Here is an 18,740-nt window from a genome sequence, read left to right on the forward strand (position 1 = left end):
CTTCCTGTCAGCCGTGCTTTCCTCTCCAGTGTCCCTGCAATCCTATCTCTATGCATCATGGGAGCACCAGCTGAGGGGCGCCCAGGAGGCCAGAGCTCCCAACGCTCCCACTGTGTGGGCTCCTGCTTCTCGGCACCTTCCTCAATGGGATACTGCTCAGCCATAAAGAGGAATGAAGCACTGACACCTTCTACAAGGTGAATGAACTGACAACTCGATGCCACAAGATGCCAGACACAGAAGGCCACACGGTGGTGTTCCATTAATGTGCAATGTCCACAACAGGTAAATCCACGGGGATAGAAAGCAGATGGGTGGCAGCCAGGGGCTGGTGAGGGGTTTGGGGAGTGACTGCTGATGGGGATGGGGTCTCCTTTGAGGGAAAGAAAATGTTCTGGAACTAGAGGTGATGTCTGCGCAATATTGCAAATGCAATTACTGCCAATAATTTGTGTACTTAAAAAATGGCAAACTGGGCTGGGAATATAGTTCAGTTGGTAGAGTGCTTGCCTCACAAGCACAAGGTCCTGGGTTCAAAACCCAGCACCGCAAAAACAAACAACAAAAACAACAAAATGGCAAACTATTTTACTACAATAAGAAGAGAAAGAAATAGCCTCCCCTGAGGCTGGCCCTCAACCCACCCCTTTTCTTGTGTTGATGATTTTTCTCTCTGGAACCTAACTCACTAGAGCAGGGAGTCTGTGAATCTTGGGCTGCAGGCCCCTGAGGCAGGCAGATAGGACACCATGACAACAGGAACTCAGGGCATGGAGAGAAAGAGCCTGGATCTTCTGCTGTCCATGATGGAAACCCCAAGCTGCTGTAGGAGGAAACACCACAGCCACAACAAACAGACCCAGCTGTCTAGGGGCAACAGAGGGACCATGTCTCTCATGCCAGATGTCCTGTGCAGTTGTGTCCTGGCCTGACCCCTTCCCAGCCTGTACAGAAGCCCAGGCTGTCCCACCCTAGTGGCTCCCATCCAAGCATTCCATTGACAGGAGACAGAGGTCGTGTTGGCACAGGAATGGATGAGGCGTGACCTCTAGGATGTGTCCTGTGGAGAAAGGCAATGTGTGTGGCAGTACATCTTGTGTCAAAGTAGGGCTGCATCCACCTGGGCACAGCCTTTATTTATTTATTTATTTATTTTTATTTGAGACAGGGTCTCGCTACACTCTTCAGTCTGGCCTCAAATTTTCTATCCTCCTGCCTTAGTTTCTCAAGTAAACCAAGAATGCCTTCTATATTGCCTATGTTTGAAATCCATTTCTTGACTTTTATTTTTTGGAACTAGAGATTGAACCCAGGGGTGTTTAACCGCTGAGCCACAGCCTTGGCCCTTTTTTATATTGTATTTAGAGACAGGGTCTCACTGAGTTGCTTAGGGCCGTGCCAAGTTGCTGAGGCTGGTTTTGAACTCATGATCCTCCTGCTTCAGCCTCCCGAGCTGCTGGGATTACAGGCATGTACCACTGTGCCTGGCATCCCCAGTCCTTTTTATTTTGGGGGATGAGATCTTATTAAGTTGTCCAGGCTGGCCTCAACTTGTGATCCTCCTCTCAGTCTCCCAAGTAGCTGGGATTACAGGTGTGTGCCACCATACCCAGCTATTTCTTGTCTTTTAGAAACAACAGAAATAGAAAGTATGGAGGGCAGTGTGGGGGTACAGCCAGGCAAGAGCACCTGAAACCTGGAGGCCTTGCCTGGTCAAATCTGGAGAGTCCTGGCAAGGTGAGTCTGAGGGCAGCCAGGATTGCTGGGGGCTGAGCAGGACTCTGGTGAGGACCAGAGGAGGGCAGGCCCTTCTCATTTATAGCAGTCTTTGCTCTCAGTCTTTCATGGTACAGGCTGGGGTGCCCCTGTCTTAGTGGCAGGGGCTGAACTCCCAGCTAAGACCACTGTCTTTCATCTGTCCTGTGTCCATAACTCTCACAGGCCACACGCCAGCACCGTGCTGTGCTGCCTACAGGGCTTTGATGCTCAGGGAGAAGAGGTAGAATGGAGGGGCCTTGAGGGGCAGAGGCAAAACCAGGGGTATGCTGGCTAACACCTTGGGGTGAGCTGAAGTGGAGGCCCACAGGAGTTTTCCTGGGATGTGTGAAGAGATAGAACAGGAGCTCAATTACTAGTTGTGGTAGAGCTGACAAGGTGGAGTTAGGGTCACCATGACACTGTGACACTAACTGACATGTGGCTACAGTATTTGCTCCAGGCCTAGCAGCATATTTGAACTCTCACAGCCTGGCTCTACCCCATTATTGCTCTTCAGTGGTAGGTAGGGAAGCCAAGGCCTGGTGAGGGGTGGAGAGGAGATGGGGAAGATCCAGGCAGAGGAAGGTCTGCTGAGGAAACAGAGAGGGACAATCAGGAATTGATGCCAAGTGCCAAGTCTTGGGCCAGCAGGACTTCATGGCACGTGGAAGAAACAGGTTGGGAAGTTTATCCTTTTTAATTAAATTTCAACTGAAAACAAAAGAACAATATAAAAAAAGCAAAAACAACAAAAAAAAATGCCAAACCAATTTCCAGCAAAATTCTGAGCTTAGGACAGATTTAAATCAGAACAGAACACAAGCACACCCCAGGAGGGGGGAGAGCAGGCACACAAAGGGCAGAGGTGGCCTCACATGACACTCATAGCTATGACATGGCTCCCATGTTGTCAAATAATAACCTGACACAAGTTTGGTATTACAAAACATCAAAATTAAAATAAGTCAAAAATTTTAATGAGAAAATTTGTGGACAAGTTCTAGAAGAGACAATTCAATCTTAATGTAACATTACTATTTAAAAAAAAACAACAGGTGGGAAAATGAGCAGCATTCATCCATTTCAAATCCCAGCAGACGAGTGAGATGGTCACTGGCTGTATGACCCAGGTGCAAGGAGCACTGTCACCTGGGGCCCCAAGTTTCTGAGGTAATCGACTACGTGTGCAGAAGAACATGAGTGCTGGCCACCCTGGGAGTCACCTGGTACCCTTTCTGCATATCCCCCAAACTTAATTAGATGCATCTGAGTTGATGCTGCTGGGGTCTCCAGTAGGTGAGGCAGTTGACTGCGGGGGCATGGCCCCCTGCCAGCCGCCCCTAGCCTGAAAATACAAAGACTGAGCATCAGAGGGGGTTGCCATAAAGCTGATGACCACCCAGTCCCCATGTCCCTAGGAAGGCTTAGAACATGCTGACAGATAACCTCAAAGGTCCAGGAGAGGAGGGAAGGGATGGAGGGGTCAGCCCTGCGTTATGGCCAGCCTCATCACCTGACCTGTGCTACAGATGAACTTCCCCAGCAGGAAAGCTGACCTGAATGGGCTGACTCTAGGGTCTATAATAAAGGAATACATGACATCAAGGTGCAGCTGAGGTCTCTATGCTCTGAGAGAGAGGGGGACCAGGTAAGTCCTGGAGCTGAAATGCCATGGCAGGATTCTGAGAGAAACACTAGCCTGGATGGGCAGCCAGGTGGGTAGGGCCCATGACTGATGGGCAGGGGCTGTCCCCTCATCACAAGGGGTTGGAGGCATTATCTGTGGTGCAGGGACAGTGTTGAGCCCACCCAGCTGTACATTTGTCCACCAGGCCTGCCCCTACTCACATGGATGCGGTGCATGCTGGGGGCTGTTCTGCCCTTTAGTCAGAGCAGCTGGGGGAAGCACTTGCTGCAGGGGGACACTCTACCTTCAGGTGGACATACAGCACTCGGCATCCTTAGGATGATGAATGGAGGCCCGTGTCCCCACATGAGGGGGTGATGGGGCAGGGTGCAGTAGAAGGTACCTGGGCGAGACAGGTCCTTACCTGCTGTGTGTTGTGGTAGGGGTTCTGTGAGGGACTTGGGCAGGGGGCTGTGGCCATGCTGACTAGGATACGGGTAGGCAGAGGAAGAGGAGCCTATGTGGTCTGTGTGGCCTGTGTTGGTCCACATCAGGACCAACATTCCCTGTTTACTCTGTGGGGCTGATAGGACCTGATCTCCTGGATCCAAGGCTGCGACCCTCACTTCATAATTCATCTTAAACACACTTGCGCTATGCACAAGACACAAGACAGAGCCCCAGGTGCACAAAGAGAAAGACAAGGTCCTGTCTCAAGTGCCGCTGGTTGAGGGCTGCCACAGCAATAGAGGGCAGAGCTGCCACTGCAGGGCCAGAGTGGGGCGTGTACCATCTGGTGCCAGGGCAGACTCCATGCCAGCAGGCATACTGTCTGAGCCCTCAGGGGCTGGGAGTGGTGAAAATCAGGAGGGGGCCAAGAGGCAACTCTTTTTGGTGATGTTGGGGGGCAAACTCAGGACCTTATGCACCCAAGGCAAGTGCTCTATCAATGAGCTGTATCCTCAGCTATGTGGGACATATAGTAGGACATGACATTCTTTTTTTTTTTTTTTTGCGGTGCTGGAGATTTGAACCCAGGGCCTTGTGCTTGGGAGGCAAGCACTCCACCAACTGAGCTATATCCCCAGCCCAGGACATGACATTCTGTGAAGAAAACTCATGGCATGCCTATGATCCCAGCAACTTGAGAAGCTAAGACAGGAGGATTGCAAATTCAAGGCCAGCCTGGGCAAATCAGTGAGACCCTGTCTCAAAATAAAAAGGGCTAGGGATGAAACTCAGTGGTAAGTGTGCCCCTGGGTTCTGTCCTCTGTACTGAAAAAAGGAAAAACTCATGGACTCTGTAAGGCCTCAGATGACGCCTCTTTGGTGAGCTCATCCTCCTGTGTCTATGTAGTATCTTCTGGAAAATCCACACACAGAGGGCCAGCCAGCCCCACTTGAACCCTCTTCTAGAGCAGGGTCAGGACCCTGTGACCATTAGGGCAGACTGAAGAGGCCTGAGAAAAGGGTAGGTAACACCTCTAGAAAGTTCTGGAGGGCACTTTGGCTACTCAAGATCCTTGGTTTATTTTCTTCCCAGTCACCAAAATGGATCTCCAGTCTGCCCAAGGTGGGCATTGACAAAAGGCAGCAGGAAAAGTGGTGCTGGTGAGAGAGCCCCATCCTGACCAGACCTCCAGGTAGATAGTGACTGGGTCTGAGCATAGAGCAGAGCATGTTCTCATGTTGCATCTGGGCCTCCCCTGATGCTGCCTGCCACCCTTCCTACACTGCTCCAGGAGGGAGGCTCCTCCCCTCCACAACCAAAGACCTCATTTTGGGTCCTCATGTCCACTGATTGGTTTTGGTGGCTGCCATGAATTAACATCTTGCAATGGGCAGAGGTGGGAGCCTTTGAGAGCCTAAAGGAACAGTGTGTGCTGCATGGACCCTGAAGAGCTGTGCCCTGGAGGCAGCTCAGCCAACCTTTGTCACAATGTGGACCCTGTGGTTGGGACACTGCTGTAAGAGATGAGTGGAAGCATCAGATGGCTGGAAAGAGCCCAGTTCTGAGGACCCACATCCACCAGGGCTCCATGGGACTGTGTCCCAACCTACCTGGGACTGTAGGCAGTTGCCCCCAGGAGAGGGCTGGAGAAAGGCCAGGGTCTGCAGGGTGAGAAACGTATCCCCAGCACTGGTCAGTGGGAAGGGACCAGAGGACCCTGGAAGAAGTGGGAGGGGTCAGGTTGAGGGTCAGAGCACGGGCTGGGTCAGCTGAAGTCAGTGAGTCCTCAGGTGGCATTTGCCCAGCCCCTTGGTCAGAAGAGACCCTGAATGCAGCTCCCACATGGCATCAGCTCCTGCCTCTGTGGTGAGGATACTGGTCTAGTGAGGCAGGCAGACTCCTCGCCACACAGCTCTCATCTTGTCTTACTGCTATTAGTGTTTGTGTCCCCACAACACTGGCACAGGCTCTTGTTATCTGTTAGGTGGGATCTTGGCAATAAAAACGGAAATTTCATAGTACAAACAAAGAAAGAGGTGATTCAGTGGCCAGCTGGGTAGGGGACCACTGCTCAGGGGTGCTAGGCCCAGCCAACACTCACCAGGGCTGGGCACTGACAGGCAGCTGCCTTGGCTCTCCAGGGCCCTTGCTTTGGTGGCATCCACAGTTGATTTACTGGTGTAAATGGTAGCCTCTTCTTGAAATTTCCCTGTGTTCTTTTTATACCGGATTCTTTTGTTGCCAAACCAGTTAGAAACCTGTGGACACATGTGGAAGCTGCCAAAAAGCTGCTAAGAGTGAGATGTGATGGGAACAGACTGTATGTGGGTTGCCTCTGAGGTGCCTATTATTCCCACTGCAGGCGAGTGATGGTGGTGGGATTATGGATGACCCTGGCACCTTTAAGAATGTCCTCCCTCCCTCCCTCCCTCCCTCCCTTCCTCCCTTCCTTCCTTCCTTCCCCTACTCAGGAGCACTTGACCACTGAGCCACATCCCCAGCCCTATTTTGTATTTTATTTAGAGAAGGGTCTCACTGAGTTGCTCAGCACCTTGCTATTGCCGAGGATGGCTCTGAACTCCTCATGATCCTCCTGCCTTAGACTCCTGAGCTGCTGGGTCAGCTCAGTTTTTTTATCCCTTTTTCCCTAACCTTAACCCCTTTCTCTCTCAGACCTCCTCAGCCTGAGTTGGAGCTGATTCTGTCTTGAAGATATCCATGGGCCTCAGCCATTTGCCTGCTCTAATGGTGCTCTCTCTCCCTCCGTTTACCCTCTCCTGACTATGCCCCCAATTCAGGAGCCATGCTTCAACTGTCAGTCATTTGGGGAGACACTGATACTTGGTGGATGAATGAAAGTAGGGAGAGGCTTCTAGAACAGAATTCTGCTGCTGGTAGTAGGGTTTCAAGGCCCAGGCCACAGACAGAAGAGTTCCTGGCATGTCAGGCTGATGCTTTCCACACTTCTGCTTATTTGGACATAAGACTGATCTCCTGCCCTGAGCATCGACTAGAGCAGCTTTGAGGTAATCTGATTGTAACCTGCTGTTCCTGATGGCTAGCCAAGCATCATACCTCTTTTGGAGTCCTGAAGACCCAGCGGCACAGCCTCTTACCTCAGCTCTGGGCTTGTTTCTGAGGACACCACAGCAGCACCCAGGTGAGCAGTCAGATGTGGGTGGAACCCCTGTGATGTTTTGCTACCTGAATGACCCTGAGGGGCTTCTGAGTGCTCTGTCACAGAGATGCACTAGACTGAGCCTGAACTGGGGGCTGAGCATGGTGGCTAAGGGCTAGAAACTTAGCCTCTCTAACTGCATAGTGGGAAGGAGGGGGTCACTATGTCAGAGGACTATGGTGACATTCAGTGAGGCAGAACATACCATGTGCCAGCTGCCTTTCATTACCACTGCTTTGGTGGCAGGGGAGTGGTGCTTACACGAGAGGGGTGCCATGGCGGGTCCCACTCTGCACACTCATGCTGCTAATGGGTATGGCCTGGCCACGTCCACTGCTTGTGGGCTGCCTGGACTAACCGCTCCCAATCTAAAACCTTCCTTGGCCTCCTCTGTCCTCAATTTCACAGAGGACACAGGTGGCCAAATGCCAGGCAACAGGGTCAGGGACCCTATACTCCAGAGCATCACCTTAGGGACATCACATTCTACTTGCATTGCATCAGGAAACTTTTTTTTTTTTTTTTCAGTGCTGGGGATGGAATTAGGGACTAGACCTCCAGCCTAAAGAAGTTTCAGTCTCCACCCCAAGAACCTCATTCAACTAAGGGGACCACACCGCACTTGCACTCCTCAGGGGTCCCTTGGGCTTGCAATGGGTGCATCTGCATCCCTGTCTCACAGATGAGGGAGAAGAGCACCTGCCCAAGTCCCACGTTCAATAGTGTAGAGCGGGGATCTAAGCCCAGTCAGAGTGACCTTGAGTCTGGCCACTTGGCTCCTGATCCACACATTTAATTAACTTTTCTATGTGTCCTTTCAATGGGACTTAACTTTCCACACCTTCCAGGGTCAGACAGGCCATGCAGGGGAGGATGTCACCTGGGATACTGTGATGCCACCCTTCCTGGCTAGCTCTTCTTTGGCTTCTTCACTGGGGTAAGGGTTGCTCAAATGGGAATAAAAATATTCATTCAGTACTTCTGTTGCCTGCTTGCTGAAATTTCGCCGCTTACGCCTGTAAAGACAGACAGCCTTAGTCTGTGTATATAATGGTCCCCTATTCCCAACTGTGCTTCTAGCAGTTTTAAAAAAGGCAATCAATCCTTGGGTCTTCTTTCTAATAGGCTGTGTGAGGCCTGTACCAGCAGTCTGCAGCCAGAGCTTCCAGAATGGTCTTATAGTCAAACTAGGGGCTGGGGGTGTAGCTTAGTGCTAGAGCACATACCCTGTGTATGCAAGGCCCTGGTGCTAGCCCCAGAACCAATCAACCACACACACACACACACACACACACACACACACAAAAGAAAAGAAAACTGGAAAAATCCCAACCAGCACTAATTCTGCTCATCTTCTTAAGGGTGAACCCACAGGGTCTTGGGCAGCTGGAGTCCCTGACCTGGCATCAAGGAACCGCGAGCGTAGGGTCATCAAGGCCTCACAGGTACTCTGCTTCAGTTGCATCTGGATAGTGCTGAATTTGCCATGGATGACACCAACCATGCACTCGATCTCCTTGGGGGACACAGGCCTCATCCTGCTCTGCTCTCGGAGAAGATTGGTGACATGTGTAGTGAACTCACGGCAGGCCTGGGATGGGGACACAGACATGCCAGCCTATGACTACACAGCAGGATGATGTGGGGTGGCAGGTTCCACACCTGATCAGCCACCTGCCAACCCCCATGGTCACATACAGGCTGGTTTCTGAGAAGTAAACACAAAGGGTTTTAAGTAAAATCAGACACCTTTGTAGTGACCAACTGCGTGTTCTCCCTGTTCTGTGCCACAAAAGAAAGGAGGTTAATGTCCCATGTTTTGCTTTGACAAATGCGCATTCACATGATAGAAACTCTTCCATGCAGAAAGATCACCTGTTCATATTTCTCTAGCTCAGAGTGGTAAATCTGTCGGATCTGGGACAGCTTGGCCCTGTAGTCAGAGTGCTCAATGTTATTGTCATTTGGACAGCCACCTGGTGTTGCTGTGCTGGCCACCGCTGCTGATCCTCCTCTTCCTCTCTTCTCCGGCCTGGACATGCCCTCAGCCAGCAGCATGTTATCCAGTCTCATGAGTTGAGCATCGGGGAGATGGTCTTCCTGAATGCCACGGATGCTTACCACTAGATAAGAGAGACAAAATGGATCAGAATACACTCCCTGCAGGGAAAACAGACCACGAGTAAACAGCACTGGTGCCATGGCAGAACATTCTTCTTTGGGGGAAAGAAACTCTTTATTATCAAATTTGATAACAGACACCTAGTAACCCCTTGTGACACTGGTCCAAATGCTGCCTTCAGGAATAGAGCGTGGGCTGGGGAGAGGCAGGTCAGTTCAGAGCAGCTTGCGTGGGCAGAACTCCACCACTGCTGTGAGCACAAGGTCAGGGTTGGGCAGGGTAGTGGGGAAGGTGCCTGGTACTGGGAAGCCAGAACTCCTGAGCCAAGTCTCCAAAGTGCTAGGGAGGAGGGTGCACTCTGGATGTTGACACAAATATAAAGGCAAGTGGCAGCCTGGCATTGGTGGTGTGGCTGGATCCAGACATAGAACTGGAGGGGGCCTGCTGTGAGAGAGAGAGAGAGAGAGAGAGAGAGAGAGAGAGAGAGAGAGAGAGAGAGAGTGTGTGTGTGTGTGTGTGTAGGGTTGATGTTAAAAAGCTGGAGAAGAAATGCCTGATTAAGAAGGTACCAGCAGGGGGGCTGGGGAGATAGCTCAGTCGGTAGAGTGCTTGTCTTGCAAGCACAAGGCCCTGGGTTCGATCCCCAGCACCCAAAAAAAAAAAAAAAAAAAAAAAAGAAGGTACCAGCAGGTACAATGGCACCCACCTGAAATCTCAAATACCTGGGAGACTGAGGCAGGAGGATTGCAAGTTTGAAGCCAACCTCAGAAGCAACTTAGAAAGATCCTATCTAAAAATATAAATAAATAAACAAAAGGGTTGTGGATATGGTTCACTGGTAGAGTACCTGTGGGTTTAATTCTCAGAACTATTAAAAAAAAAAAATCCCAGCAAAGATGGAACACCCACAGGAAGATTTTAAGCAAAGAAACAAGAAAATTGGCCCTATAATCTGGACAAGCCATAGAGGACCTATACTAGTGAAGGGCTGGACCACAGGGGAAGTAGTTGATAAGTGGCTGCCAATCAGGTGGATGCAGCTATGAGGAAGTCAGGTCACTGGATGCAGGTGTCAGAGAATGAAGAACAGCAGGTTATACAGGTGGGGCTGGGTGGAAATGGGGCTTCAGCTTGGTCCTGTGACTGAGCCAAGCACAGATGTCCCAGTGGCTGGGAGGCAGCTACTCCCTGAAACTTGGGGGTTGAACAGGGCAGTCTGGGCCGGGGGTGTGTACTTGGGGTGACCAGCATATAGGTGTGTTTGGAAATCTATATGTACACATCTCTCTCCCTAGCTATCTGACCTGGACTAGTTGGAAAACTGACATTTAAGGAACAGTACAAAAGGAGACAGAAAGAAAATGATCAGATAGGTTGAAAAAAATACAGAAAAAGTCATAGGGTAAAAAAGTAAGTTTAGTTAGCTGGATGCAGTGGCGCAGAACTGTAATCCCAGCAGCTTGGGAGCCTGAGGAAGGAGGATGGCAAGTTCAAAGCCAGCCTCAGCAACTTAGCAAGGCCCTAAGCAACTTAGTGAAACCTTGTCTCAGAATTAAAAAAAAAAAAAAAAAAAAAATTTAAAAGGGCTGGGGATATGGCTCAAAACAAAAACAAGAACAAAAACAAAAAATGGATTTAGTCATTAGGAGAGTGTCACTAACTTCTGCAAAAGCAATTGCAGAGGTATGTGGGAGTAGCATCTGACTAGAAAGTTCCAGATAAAGGTGAAAGTAATGCAGTGGGGGGAGGGAGACACCATTGCAGAAGCTACAGAGTGAAGTTCAGACCTAAGGAGGGTGGTCTTGTGGGCATCTGGGTTTGTTTGCCTTTTTGTTTTTGTTTTTAAAGAGATGGGACCTGGCTATGTTGACCAGGCTGGCTCCTAACTCCTGGGCTCAAGAGATCCTCCTGCCTCTGCCTCGTGGGTAGGTGAGACTACAAGCAATGCCACCATGCCTGGCTCTTTGCTTCCTGAGGACAGGAGAAATATCTGTGGTTACAGAGAAAGAAAGAGGTGAAAGAGTGCAGCAGGGGTATTTCCTGAGGGAATGGGAGACACCTACCTTCCGGCGGGTGAAAGAGGTGGTGATGTTAACCAAGTGTTGCCTTTCCAAAAAAAAAGAATGTGTTTTCTTGGAAATGGGCTCTCTTAATACTATCAGCTACTGACTGACAAATAAGTAACAATTCAGCTTAATCTATCATATAGATATTTAGTAATTTTCAAATGTCTTTTCTTATTTCCTACAGACTAGAAGAACATTTCTATCAAAAACTCACTAGTTACAACTGAAGGAGCACAAGGGATATGGAATAGGAATTTTCCTCAGAGATATCCACTTCAACACTTAGTGCTAAGTATACATACAATAGATTTTATAAATGTGAAATTTGAACAAAAGGCAAAATTAGCCTATCCAAGGCCAGAGCACAAAACTGATTTTTTTTTGGGTGCCAGGGATTGAACGAAAGGGCACTTAACCACTGAGCCACATCCCCAGCCCTTTTATTTTTTATTTTAAAACGGTCTCACCAGGTTGCTTAGTTTTGCTAAATTGCTGAGGTTGGCTTTGAATCTTTAATACTCTTGCTTCAGCCTCCAGAGCTGCTGGGATTACAGGCATGTGCCCTATGCCTGGCAGAAAACTGATAGTTGACATAGAATAGCAACCCACCTTCTCCCAAATTATGCTTTACTCAAGTTTCAAAATGCAATATTAAGAAAAGCTAGAAGACTGAAAGAAGCATCTACACATTCTGTTAAGTTTTCAAAGCAGAATGAATGGTGGAATGTGGCAACAGAGATGGTGGAGACTTACCTAACAAGCACTCAGCGGGGAACATCCTTGGTGCAAATGAGCCACACAAATTGTCTGTTTAACAATGACACAAATTAGAAGTGGCCAAAACAGCTAGCACATGGGATCGGTTAAGTAAATTATGGTAGATTCACAGAATAATTCATAAGATAATTTTTTTAAAAATTTTGTTTTAGTTGTAGATGGACATAATACCTTCATTTTATTTATCTATTTTTATGTGGTGCTGAGGATCAAACCCAGTGCCTCATACAAGTTAGGCAAGCGCTTTACCACTGAGCCACAACTCCAGCCCCTCGTAAGATAATCTTACAAAGCCATCAACAATCATATTTTCAGAGACTTTTTAATGACACTGAAGTACATGAGTTTCTGTTGTAACAAACTACCACAAAGTTAGTGGCTTAAAACGAGGTAACTGCATTATCTCCTGGTTCTGTGGGACAGATGTCTGATATGGGTCTCACTGGGCTAAAGTCAAAGTACCAGCAGGGCTGCTTTCCTTTGAGGCTCTGGGGAGGACTGGTGGCCTTGCTTTTTTGGCTTCTAGAGCTCTCAGTTTCTTCCTCCTTTCCTTCTGGCTATCTTCTTCCATCTCAAAGCCACATTAGAGTCTTTCTCATGTAACAGCCCATTATCTGGCCCTTCTCCTGCCTTCCTCTTCACTCTTCTGGGCCATTGTGAAATGCCTGAGTCCACGGGGTAAAGCAGAATAGTCTACCCATCTTAAGGTCAAATGAGAAAGCACTTTCCTACTTTCCATTACAGGTTTAACTGAATTAGGGAAAGGAGTTGTCAATGTTGGAACATGTGGCTTAATGAAAGTGTGTCCCTGTGTGTGATGGGGGCTGTTGCTGGGCACAAGGATTCTTTCTTGTCTGCTTATCTATCTATCTATCTATCTATCTATCTATCTATCTATCTATCTATCCATCCAACAGCAAATATCTGAGGGTTCTTCACAAGTCAGGTACCACACTAGGTGCTGAGAACTTAAAAAAATACAGCCTTTCTACCAGGAGTGGTGGGGCACACCAGTAATCCCAGTGGCTCAGGAGCTGAGGCAGGAGGATCGCAAGTTCAAAGCCAGACTCAGCAACTTAGCGAGGCCATAAGCAACTTAGTGAGACTCTGTCTTAAAATAAAAAACAAAAAGGGCTGGGAAGAAGAAAAATGGGGGCTGGGGATGCACGTGACTTAGTGTAAACTGCCCCTGGGTTAAATCCCCAGTACCAAAAAACATTTTATACACACACACACACACACACACACACACAAACACACACATCTCCTTTATGGGGGAAAATTTTGAAATGCTGATTAATACTGAATACATGCATAACTTGATCTTCAAACTTCTCTTCGGAGAACTTATACTGACACCTATAAATGAAGATGTATTTATAGGGCACTTACTACCACAGCGTTTGTAGTTGTAAAAGGACAGATGTGAATGAATTCAGGCACTAACAACATACCTGTCATACTGGGGCCCTGTGGAGTTAACTGTGTGTATCTCCTGAATGTGTCCTTATGAGAGGCAATCCCATGCTACATGCCTGGTTTCCTTAGAACTATACATTTTTGCAACATAAATCTATCAGTAAAAGCAAAACTTAACATTCCAAATGCATGCATTTGGACTTCACTCAACCTGTATGGACAGGGTCGAGTCGTTTGCCCTCTGTCAGCTGCTCCTCTGGCCTGCAGCTCCCTCAGCCCTGTTTGTCCTCCCAGTGCACCAATGCTGGCTTAATTATGCTCATTAGCCATTTGTTATCATCAATTACAGAAAGCTCATTTCCCGTGGCTTGTTGGAGAGCATTTCAGATGTGCCCCTCAGCTCCCCCAGGGTCCTTGACTGGCAGGCTGGGAAAGCTGCAGGGACCAGAAGGCTCAGCTCTGTTGGTGGAGTTTGTTATGGCGGCCCAGGAGACTAACACAGGAACATTACCCCAAGTTGTTTTTAATTTTCTCTCCTAATGAAACAAAGATACCGGGAAAAGTAGAAGGCTCAGAGGTGAACCTCCACCCTGACTTCCCCAAAGTTGCTCTGCCCCCACCCACAGCACAAGCCTGGATGAGAGAGCAAGAGTATCTTTGTAGTCAAGGGGGACAATCATCATTAATGGGTACAGCTCAGGGACTTCTTCCCTCCCAGAAACTTTCTGAAGCTTTTTTAATTGTATTTTTTGTCCTGAGCACTGACTAAGTGCTAGGCTTAAGCTCTAGGGTGATAAGAGCAGCTTCCCCTGAGTGGGGAAATGGGGCTTCCTGTTGCTATGACTCGAATGGCACAGAGCTGCTGGCCAGGGCTCTACAGGGGAGGCCCAGTGCTAGGGTTAATGTTTCCTATCTTGAATCTTAGAATGTTAGCTCAACTTCCATCAGTTCCTGCTTCCCTTGTCCTCAAAGAACCAAAGGTAAAAATATGATTAATTCTTCAAGGGATTCTGGTAAGGCACTTGGTTGTTTTTGTTTGTTTGTTTGCCATTTTGACGACTGAACCCAGTGGTGTGCTACCACTGAACTACGTCCCCAGTCCTTTTTAATTTTGAGACAGGATCTCAATAAGTTGCCCAGGTTGGCCTCTAACTTGTGATCCTCCTGCCTCAGCCTCCTGAGTCCCTGGAATTACAAACATGCCACCACATGTTAAAAAGATATTTCTTTAGCACATACTCATCAGTTTCTGAAGTCATGACTGCCACACTCTAGATACTCATCAAATAGAAGTATTATCATATACACAAACTTCTATCAAATCTAATTAATCCTTAATTAAAATACATCACAACTTAAGGTGCTGGAATTAAAACGAAGTATGCAAAACATTTTCATTTTAATATGCTTGCATGTTTGATAATTAAAGATCTGCAATTCTGTAATAAACTACATGATTGCTTCTTGGTCTTTTGGCTAAAATCAAATATAAACTACCACATGAACTGCTAACAGAGTAAAAATAATGTGCAGCTTTTTTAGGCTGGTTTTCCTGGGCCATTTTCCTTTCTTGTGTCAGCTTCAAGGGAAAAGGAAAAGCCATCAAGGTGCAGTAATATAAAACACAGCTGGGTAAAATAACTGGAAAAATGAGTCCATCCTCTCCACCGGGGATTTGCAAACATTTAAAAGTCACAGCAAAGAAAAGCAGCACCGCTGAGCACAGTGGCACACACCTTTAGTCCCAGAGATTTGGGAGGTTGAAGCAGGATGAGGATCACAAGTTCAAGGACATTCTGGGCAATTTAGTGAGACCCAAACTCAAAATGAAAAATGAAAAGGGTTGGGGATGTAGCTCAATGATGGAGCACCCCAGGGTTCAATTTCCAGACCACCAAAAGGAGAAAAAAAACAAAGAAAGAAAGAAAACTAACAGGAGCCATGAAAAAAGTCTAGAAGCTTCAGAAACTGGGCTAAAGTCACTGCAAGGTGTGGTCTTTATTTGGCTGAGTCTTGTCGGGTGGGGAGAGTGATAGGCCAGCAGCAAACACAGTAACCCCCTCTTTCCAATCTCCCATCTGTGAATTAAAGGTTTCTAGGTCAGCTGCTACCCTCACAACTCTTAAAGAAACTGTCCAAGGACCTGATGTTAAGGATGTTCTAGATGATTGGCCCACTGAGTATTTTCTGACAAATTCACTAGTATCCACTGTGTGCCAAGCACGTGATAGGGCAGGGACATGCTGTATGCTGCCAGAAAATGTACTTTACAAGAACAAAGTAGTTCCAGCCGGGTGTGGTGGTGCACGTCTATAACCCCAGTGACTGGGGCAGGGGGTGGGGGGGGTGGGGGGGTGAAGCAGGAGAAGCACAAGTTTGAGACCAGCCTTGGCAATTTAGTGAGACACTGTCTCAAAATAAGAAAAAAAGGGTTGGAGATGTAGCAGGGGTAAAACCTTGGGTTGAATTTCAGTACCAAAATAGGGCGGGAAACAACAAAGTAACTCCTGGTACATTTAGTGTGTACTAAGGCCTTAAGGCATAAACATATCCCTTGAGACAGTGCCTCTTCTAACAGTCCTTAAGTTGATAATAACACCTTTATTGAGATATACATGCCACACAAGCCATCCACATAAAGCAAATAATTCAAAGCTTTTACATTATTTGAAAGGCTATGCTGCCACCACTGCCATCTGACACATCTGCCATCCTGGATTGGGTGGCACAGCGGCTGCCTGAAGTGACCACTGCTCTAGTCTACAGATCTCCTGAGCTACTTGGCAGATTAGATCAGAGTCTTGATTCATGAGTCATTAGACTGGGGGCCAGGAAAGGACATCTGGAAAATAACTCCCCAGCTCTAGGGAATCCACTCTTAGAAAAGCCCTACAGAAAATGGATACAGACAATAAGAAAGAGATCTGAGTCAGGAGTCACATGCTGGCCCAAAGGGTAATTACTGGGACAGGAAGAAGGTCGTAGGAGCACGGCAAGGTCTCAGTCAGGAGGCTGAACCTATAGATCACAAGCCTGTAGCTGCAACAGACCTGATACCTGATGAGGAAGGGAAACGAGGTAGGTCGCTTGTGCCTGCCAACTACTAGCAAGGCCAGCACCCTGTCAGGAAGTGACAGGGTGTTCCCTGTTATGAACTATTTACACTTCTTGGCAAGGACCTCACTTGGCTCCCACAGCATAGCAAGGGTTCCTTTCCCCAGAGCAAGCCTGGCTCAAGCCCAGTCTTCAGGACTTCTTCCTCAGACACAATGAATGCAGAACTGGCCAAACTGAAACCCGGATGTATGCCTGGGATTAGTATGGGGGCAGTCACAGCACAGGAAGACAAAGCAGCCTACAGAGTCATTGATAGCTCTTTAAGGAGCCTCTGGGATTCAGCCCCATACAACTTGGCACTGAAGTTCACACAGAGGCAAAGCCTAATCTTGCACCAGCATGTGAGAATGTTCCTGCTCTCATGACGAATACCACTGTTTGAATTCAGGCGACACCTCAGTCCTTACTGTGAACAACAATGTGAATGACATCCTCAAATCCAACACTTATGAATTCTACAAGGCACCTAGCCCCAGGGTTTTAGCAGAGACTGTGGCCAGCATCTGGTCCTCTTAACTAGATTTAAAGTTCTCCAACAAGGAGAACTTTCTGGTTCCCTGGACACCAAGAGAGCTGTTTCTGGGAAGGAGGATTTGGGAGAGAGCATGGACATCAAGGGTGTCCTCTGCAGTCAGAGAGCACTGCTGGCAGGAATGCCCAGGAATAAAGCCTGGTGAAGCCAACCCCGGAGATGAGCTTCAATGGTATCACTTGTGTCCCCTCGGATATGCCACAGAGAGCTTTCATTGCATCCAGCTCCTCAGGTTTACATGGAGGACCACTTTTTTTCAGGCTGATATGAATGAGAAGCTCTGTGTTGTAAGTCAGGCCCACAGACACTTGATTTTCTGAAACTCTAAGGATGAAGAAGATGAAGGGAATTTCAGTTAGTGTGTATCAGTCAAGAAACAATTCTTCACTCACTAAAAGTATAAGACACTTGTGCTTCACCTAGGTGCCAAGATAGTCTCTGAAAACAACATATCCTAGACCCTGTACTGGTGAGGGCACAGATGGCAGCAGCCAGGAGTCATCATTGATGCAGACACAGGTGGGCACTTAAGGTCAGTGAATATGGACTGTGAGGGACACAGTCCCCTTCAGGAGAGGAGACAGAGTATAGTAAGGCAGCATGTAGTCTGCCACTGGGTTACTGGGTGCACCCAGGGCAGGTCCCCTCTCCTCTTGGGAGCTTTATGCTGCTCATCAGTAAGTGTAGCATCTGCCCAAGGCTGCTGGAGGGTTCAGGGCAACAATGCTGGGAAGCACTGAGCTGCCTGCCCACAGCCCAGGTTCTATCATAGTCACCAGCCTTAAATGCTCTGTGGAAGTTTGCCTTTTACCTTAAATGCCTGTTGCGAACTTTAGCAGGAAGGCAATGTGAGAACTGTGGGTTAAATCAAGAAGAAGCTGTGTCCTAACATTTCTTGGTGTGAGGTGCACCAGGATTGTGGCTTGTAGATTGCTTATTGGACGTTGACCTGTGGGCACCATAGGATCAGGATCATGAATAGTTTTCTTTGGGCTGAGACTTGGCCCTTCCTGGTCATGGGATTAGAAGGTAGAGTGGAACTGAAATCTCACTTACTTTCCTGCCACCAGGTGGCTTGTTCCTAAAACTAGAAGGCCAAGCTGTTCTGTACATCAAGGCCTGTGGACTATGGGTGGGACCCACAGTGACCTGGCCTGCACTTCCCACTGAAGTGAAAAGATGGTCACTGCTCTCTCAGCTCTAGCAGGTGGATCCCTGCTCACTGTGATCAGCTTGCTTTCTCTTTTTGGTACTAGAGATTGAACCCAGGGGTGCTTAAAAACTTGGACTACATCCCCAGCCCTTTTTTAGTTTTTATTTTGAGATAGGATTTTGCTAAATTGCTGAGGCTAGCCTCAAACTTGTGAACCTCCTGCCTCAGACCCCCGAGTCTCTGGGATTACAGGTGTGTGCCACTATGTCCAGCTGGCATGCTCTTTTTGAATATGTGCAGTTGTTATCCTATCCTTGTTCACCACAACCAAAAATGCCCAACTGGACATGTGTGGCTTGTGCTCTGAGACCCAGGGTCATAGATCAATTCTGTGTGTCAGAAGTCCTGAGCAGGCACCTTGAAGCCTGGGAGTCTGGGAAAATGCTGATAAGGGATTGGCAAGTCCAGAAAAAAAAAAATTTTTTTTTTCTCCTCTCTTGTCAAAAGCACAAGAAAAGCAAGAGGGTTTGCACCATTCTG

The 18,740-nt window shown here is 48.0% G+C and overlaps 1 protein-coding gene across 8 annotated transcripts in view; it reads right to left on the minus strand.

Moving 5' to 3' along the window:
• Positions 1-573: 573 nt before the first annotated feature.
• PBX4 (PBX homeobox 4) overlaps positions 574-18,740 on the minus strand; it is a 35,988-nt gene continuing 17,821 nt past the window's right edge. For 2 of the 8 annotated variants that reach the window (XM_079116761.1, XM_079116766.1), the window contains 6 exons: positions 11,956-12,009; positions 8,890-9,137; positions 8,415-8,605; positions 7,895-8,030; positions 5,938-6,094; positions 4,363-5,553 (listed from right to left, as the gene is read on the minus strand). In XM_079116761.1, the coding sequence (XP_078972887.1) occupies positions 5,306-5,553; positions 5,938-6,094; positions 7,895-8,030; positions 8,415-8,605; positions 8,890-9,137; positions 11,956-12,009 (1,034 nt within the window). In that variant the 3' untranslated portion in view covers positions 4,363-5,305. Of the gene's footprint in view, positions 1,061-2,354; positions 3,104-4,362; positions 5,828-5,937; positions 6,095-7,894; positions 8,031-8,414; positions 8,606-8,889; positions 9,138-11,955; positions 12,010-18,740 lie in introns of those variants that run through there. The other 6 variants (XM_079116762.1, XM_079116767.1, XM_079116763.1 and 3 more) reach the window with 5 other exon arrangements.

Source organism: Sciurus vulgaris (assembly GCF_902686455.1).
Source record: "Sciurus vulgaris genome assembly, chromosome: 16".
In the NCBI taxonomy this organism is placed as follows: Eukaryota; Metazoa; Chordata; class Mammalia; order Rodentia; family Sciuridae; genus Sciurus; species Sciurus vulgaris.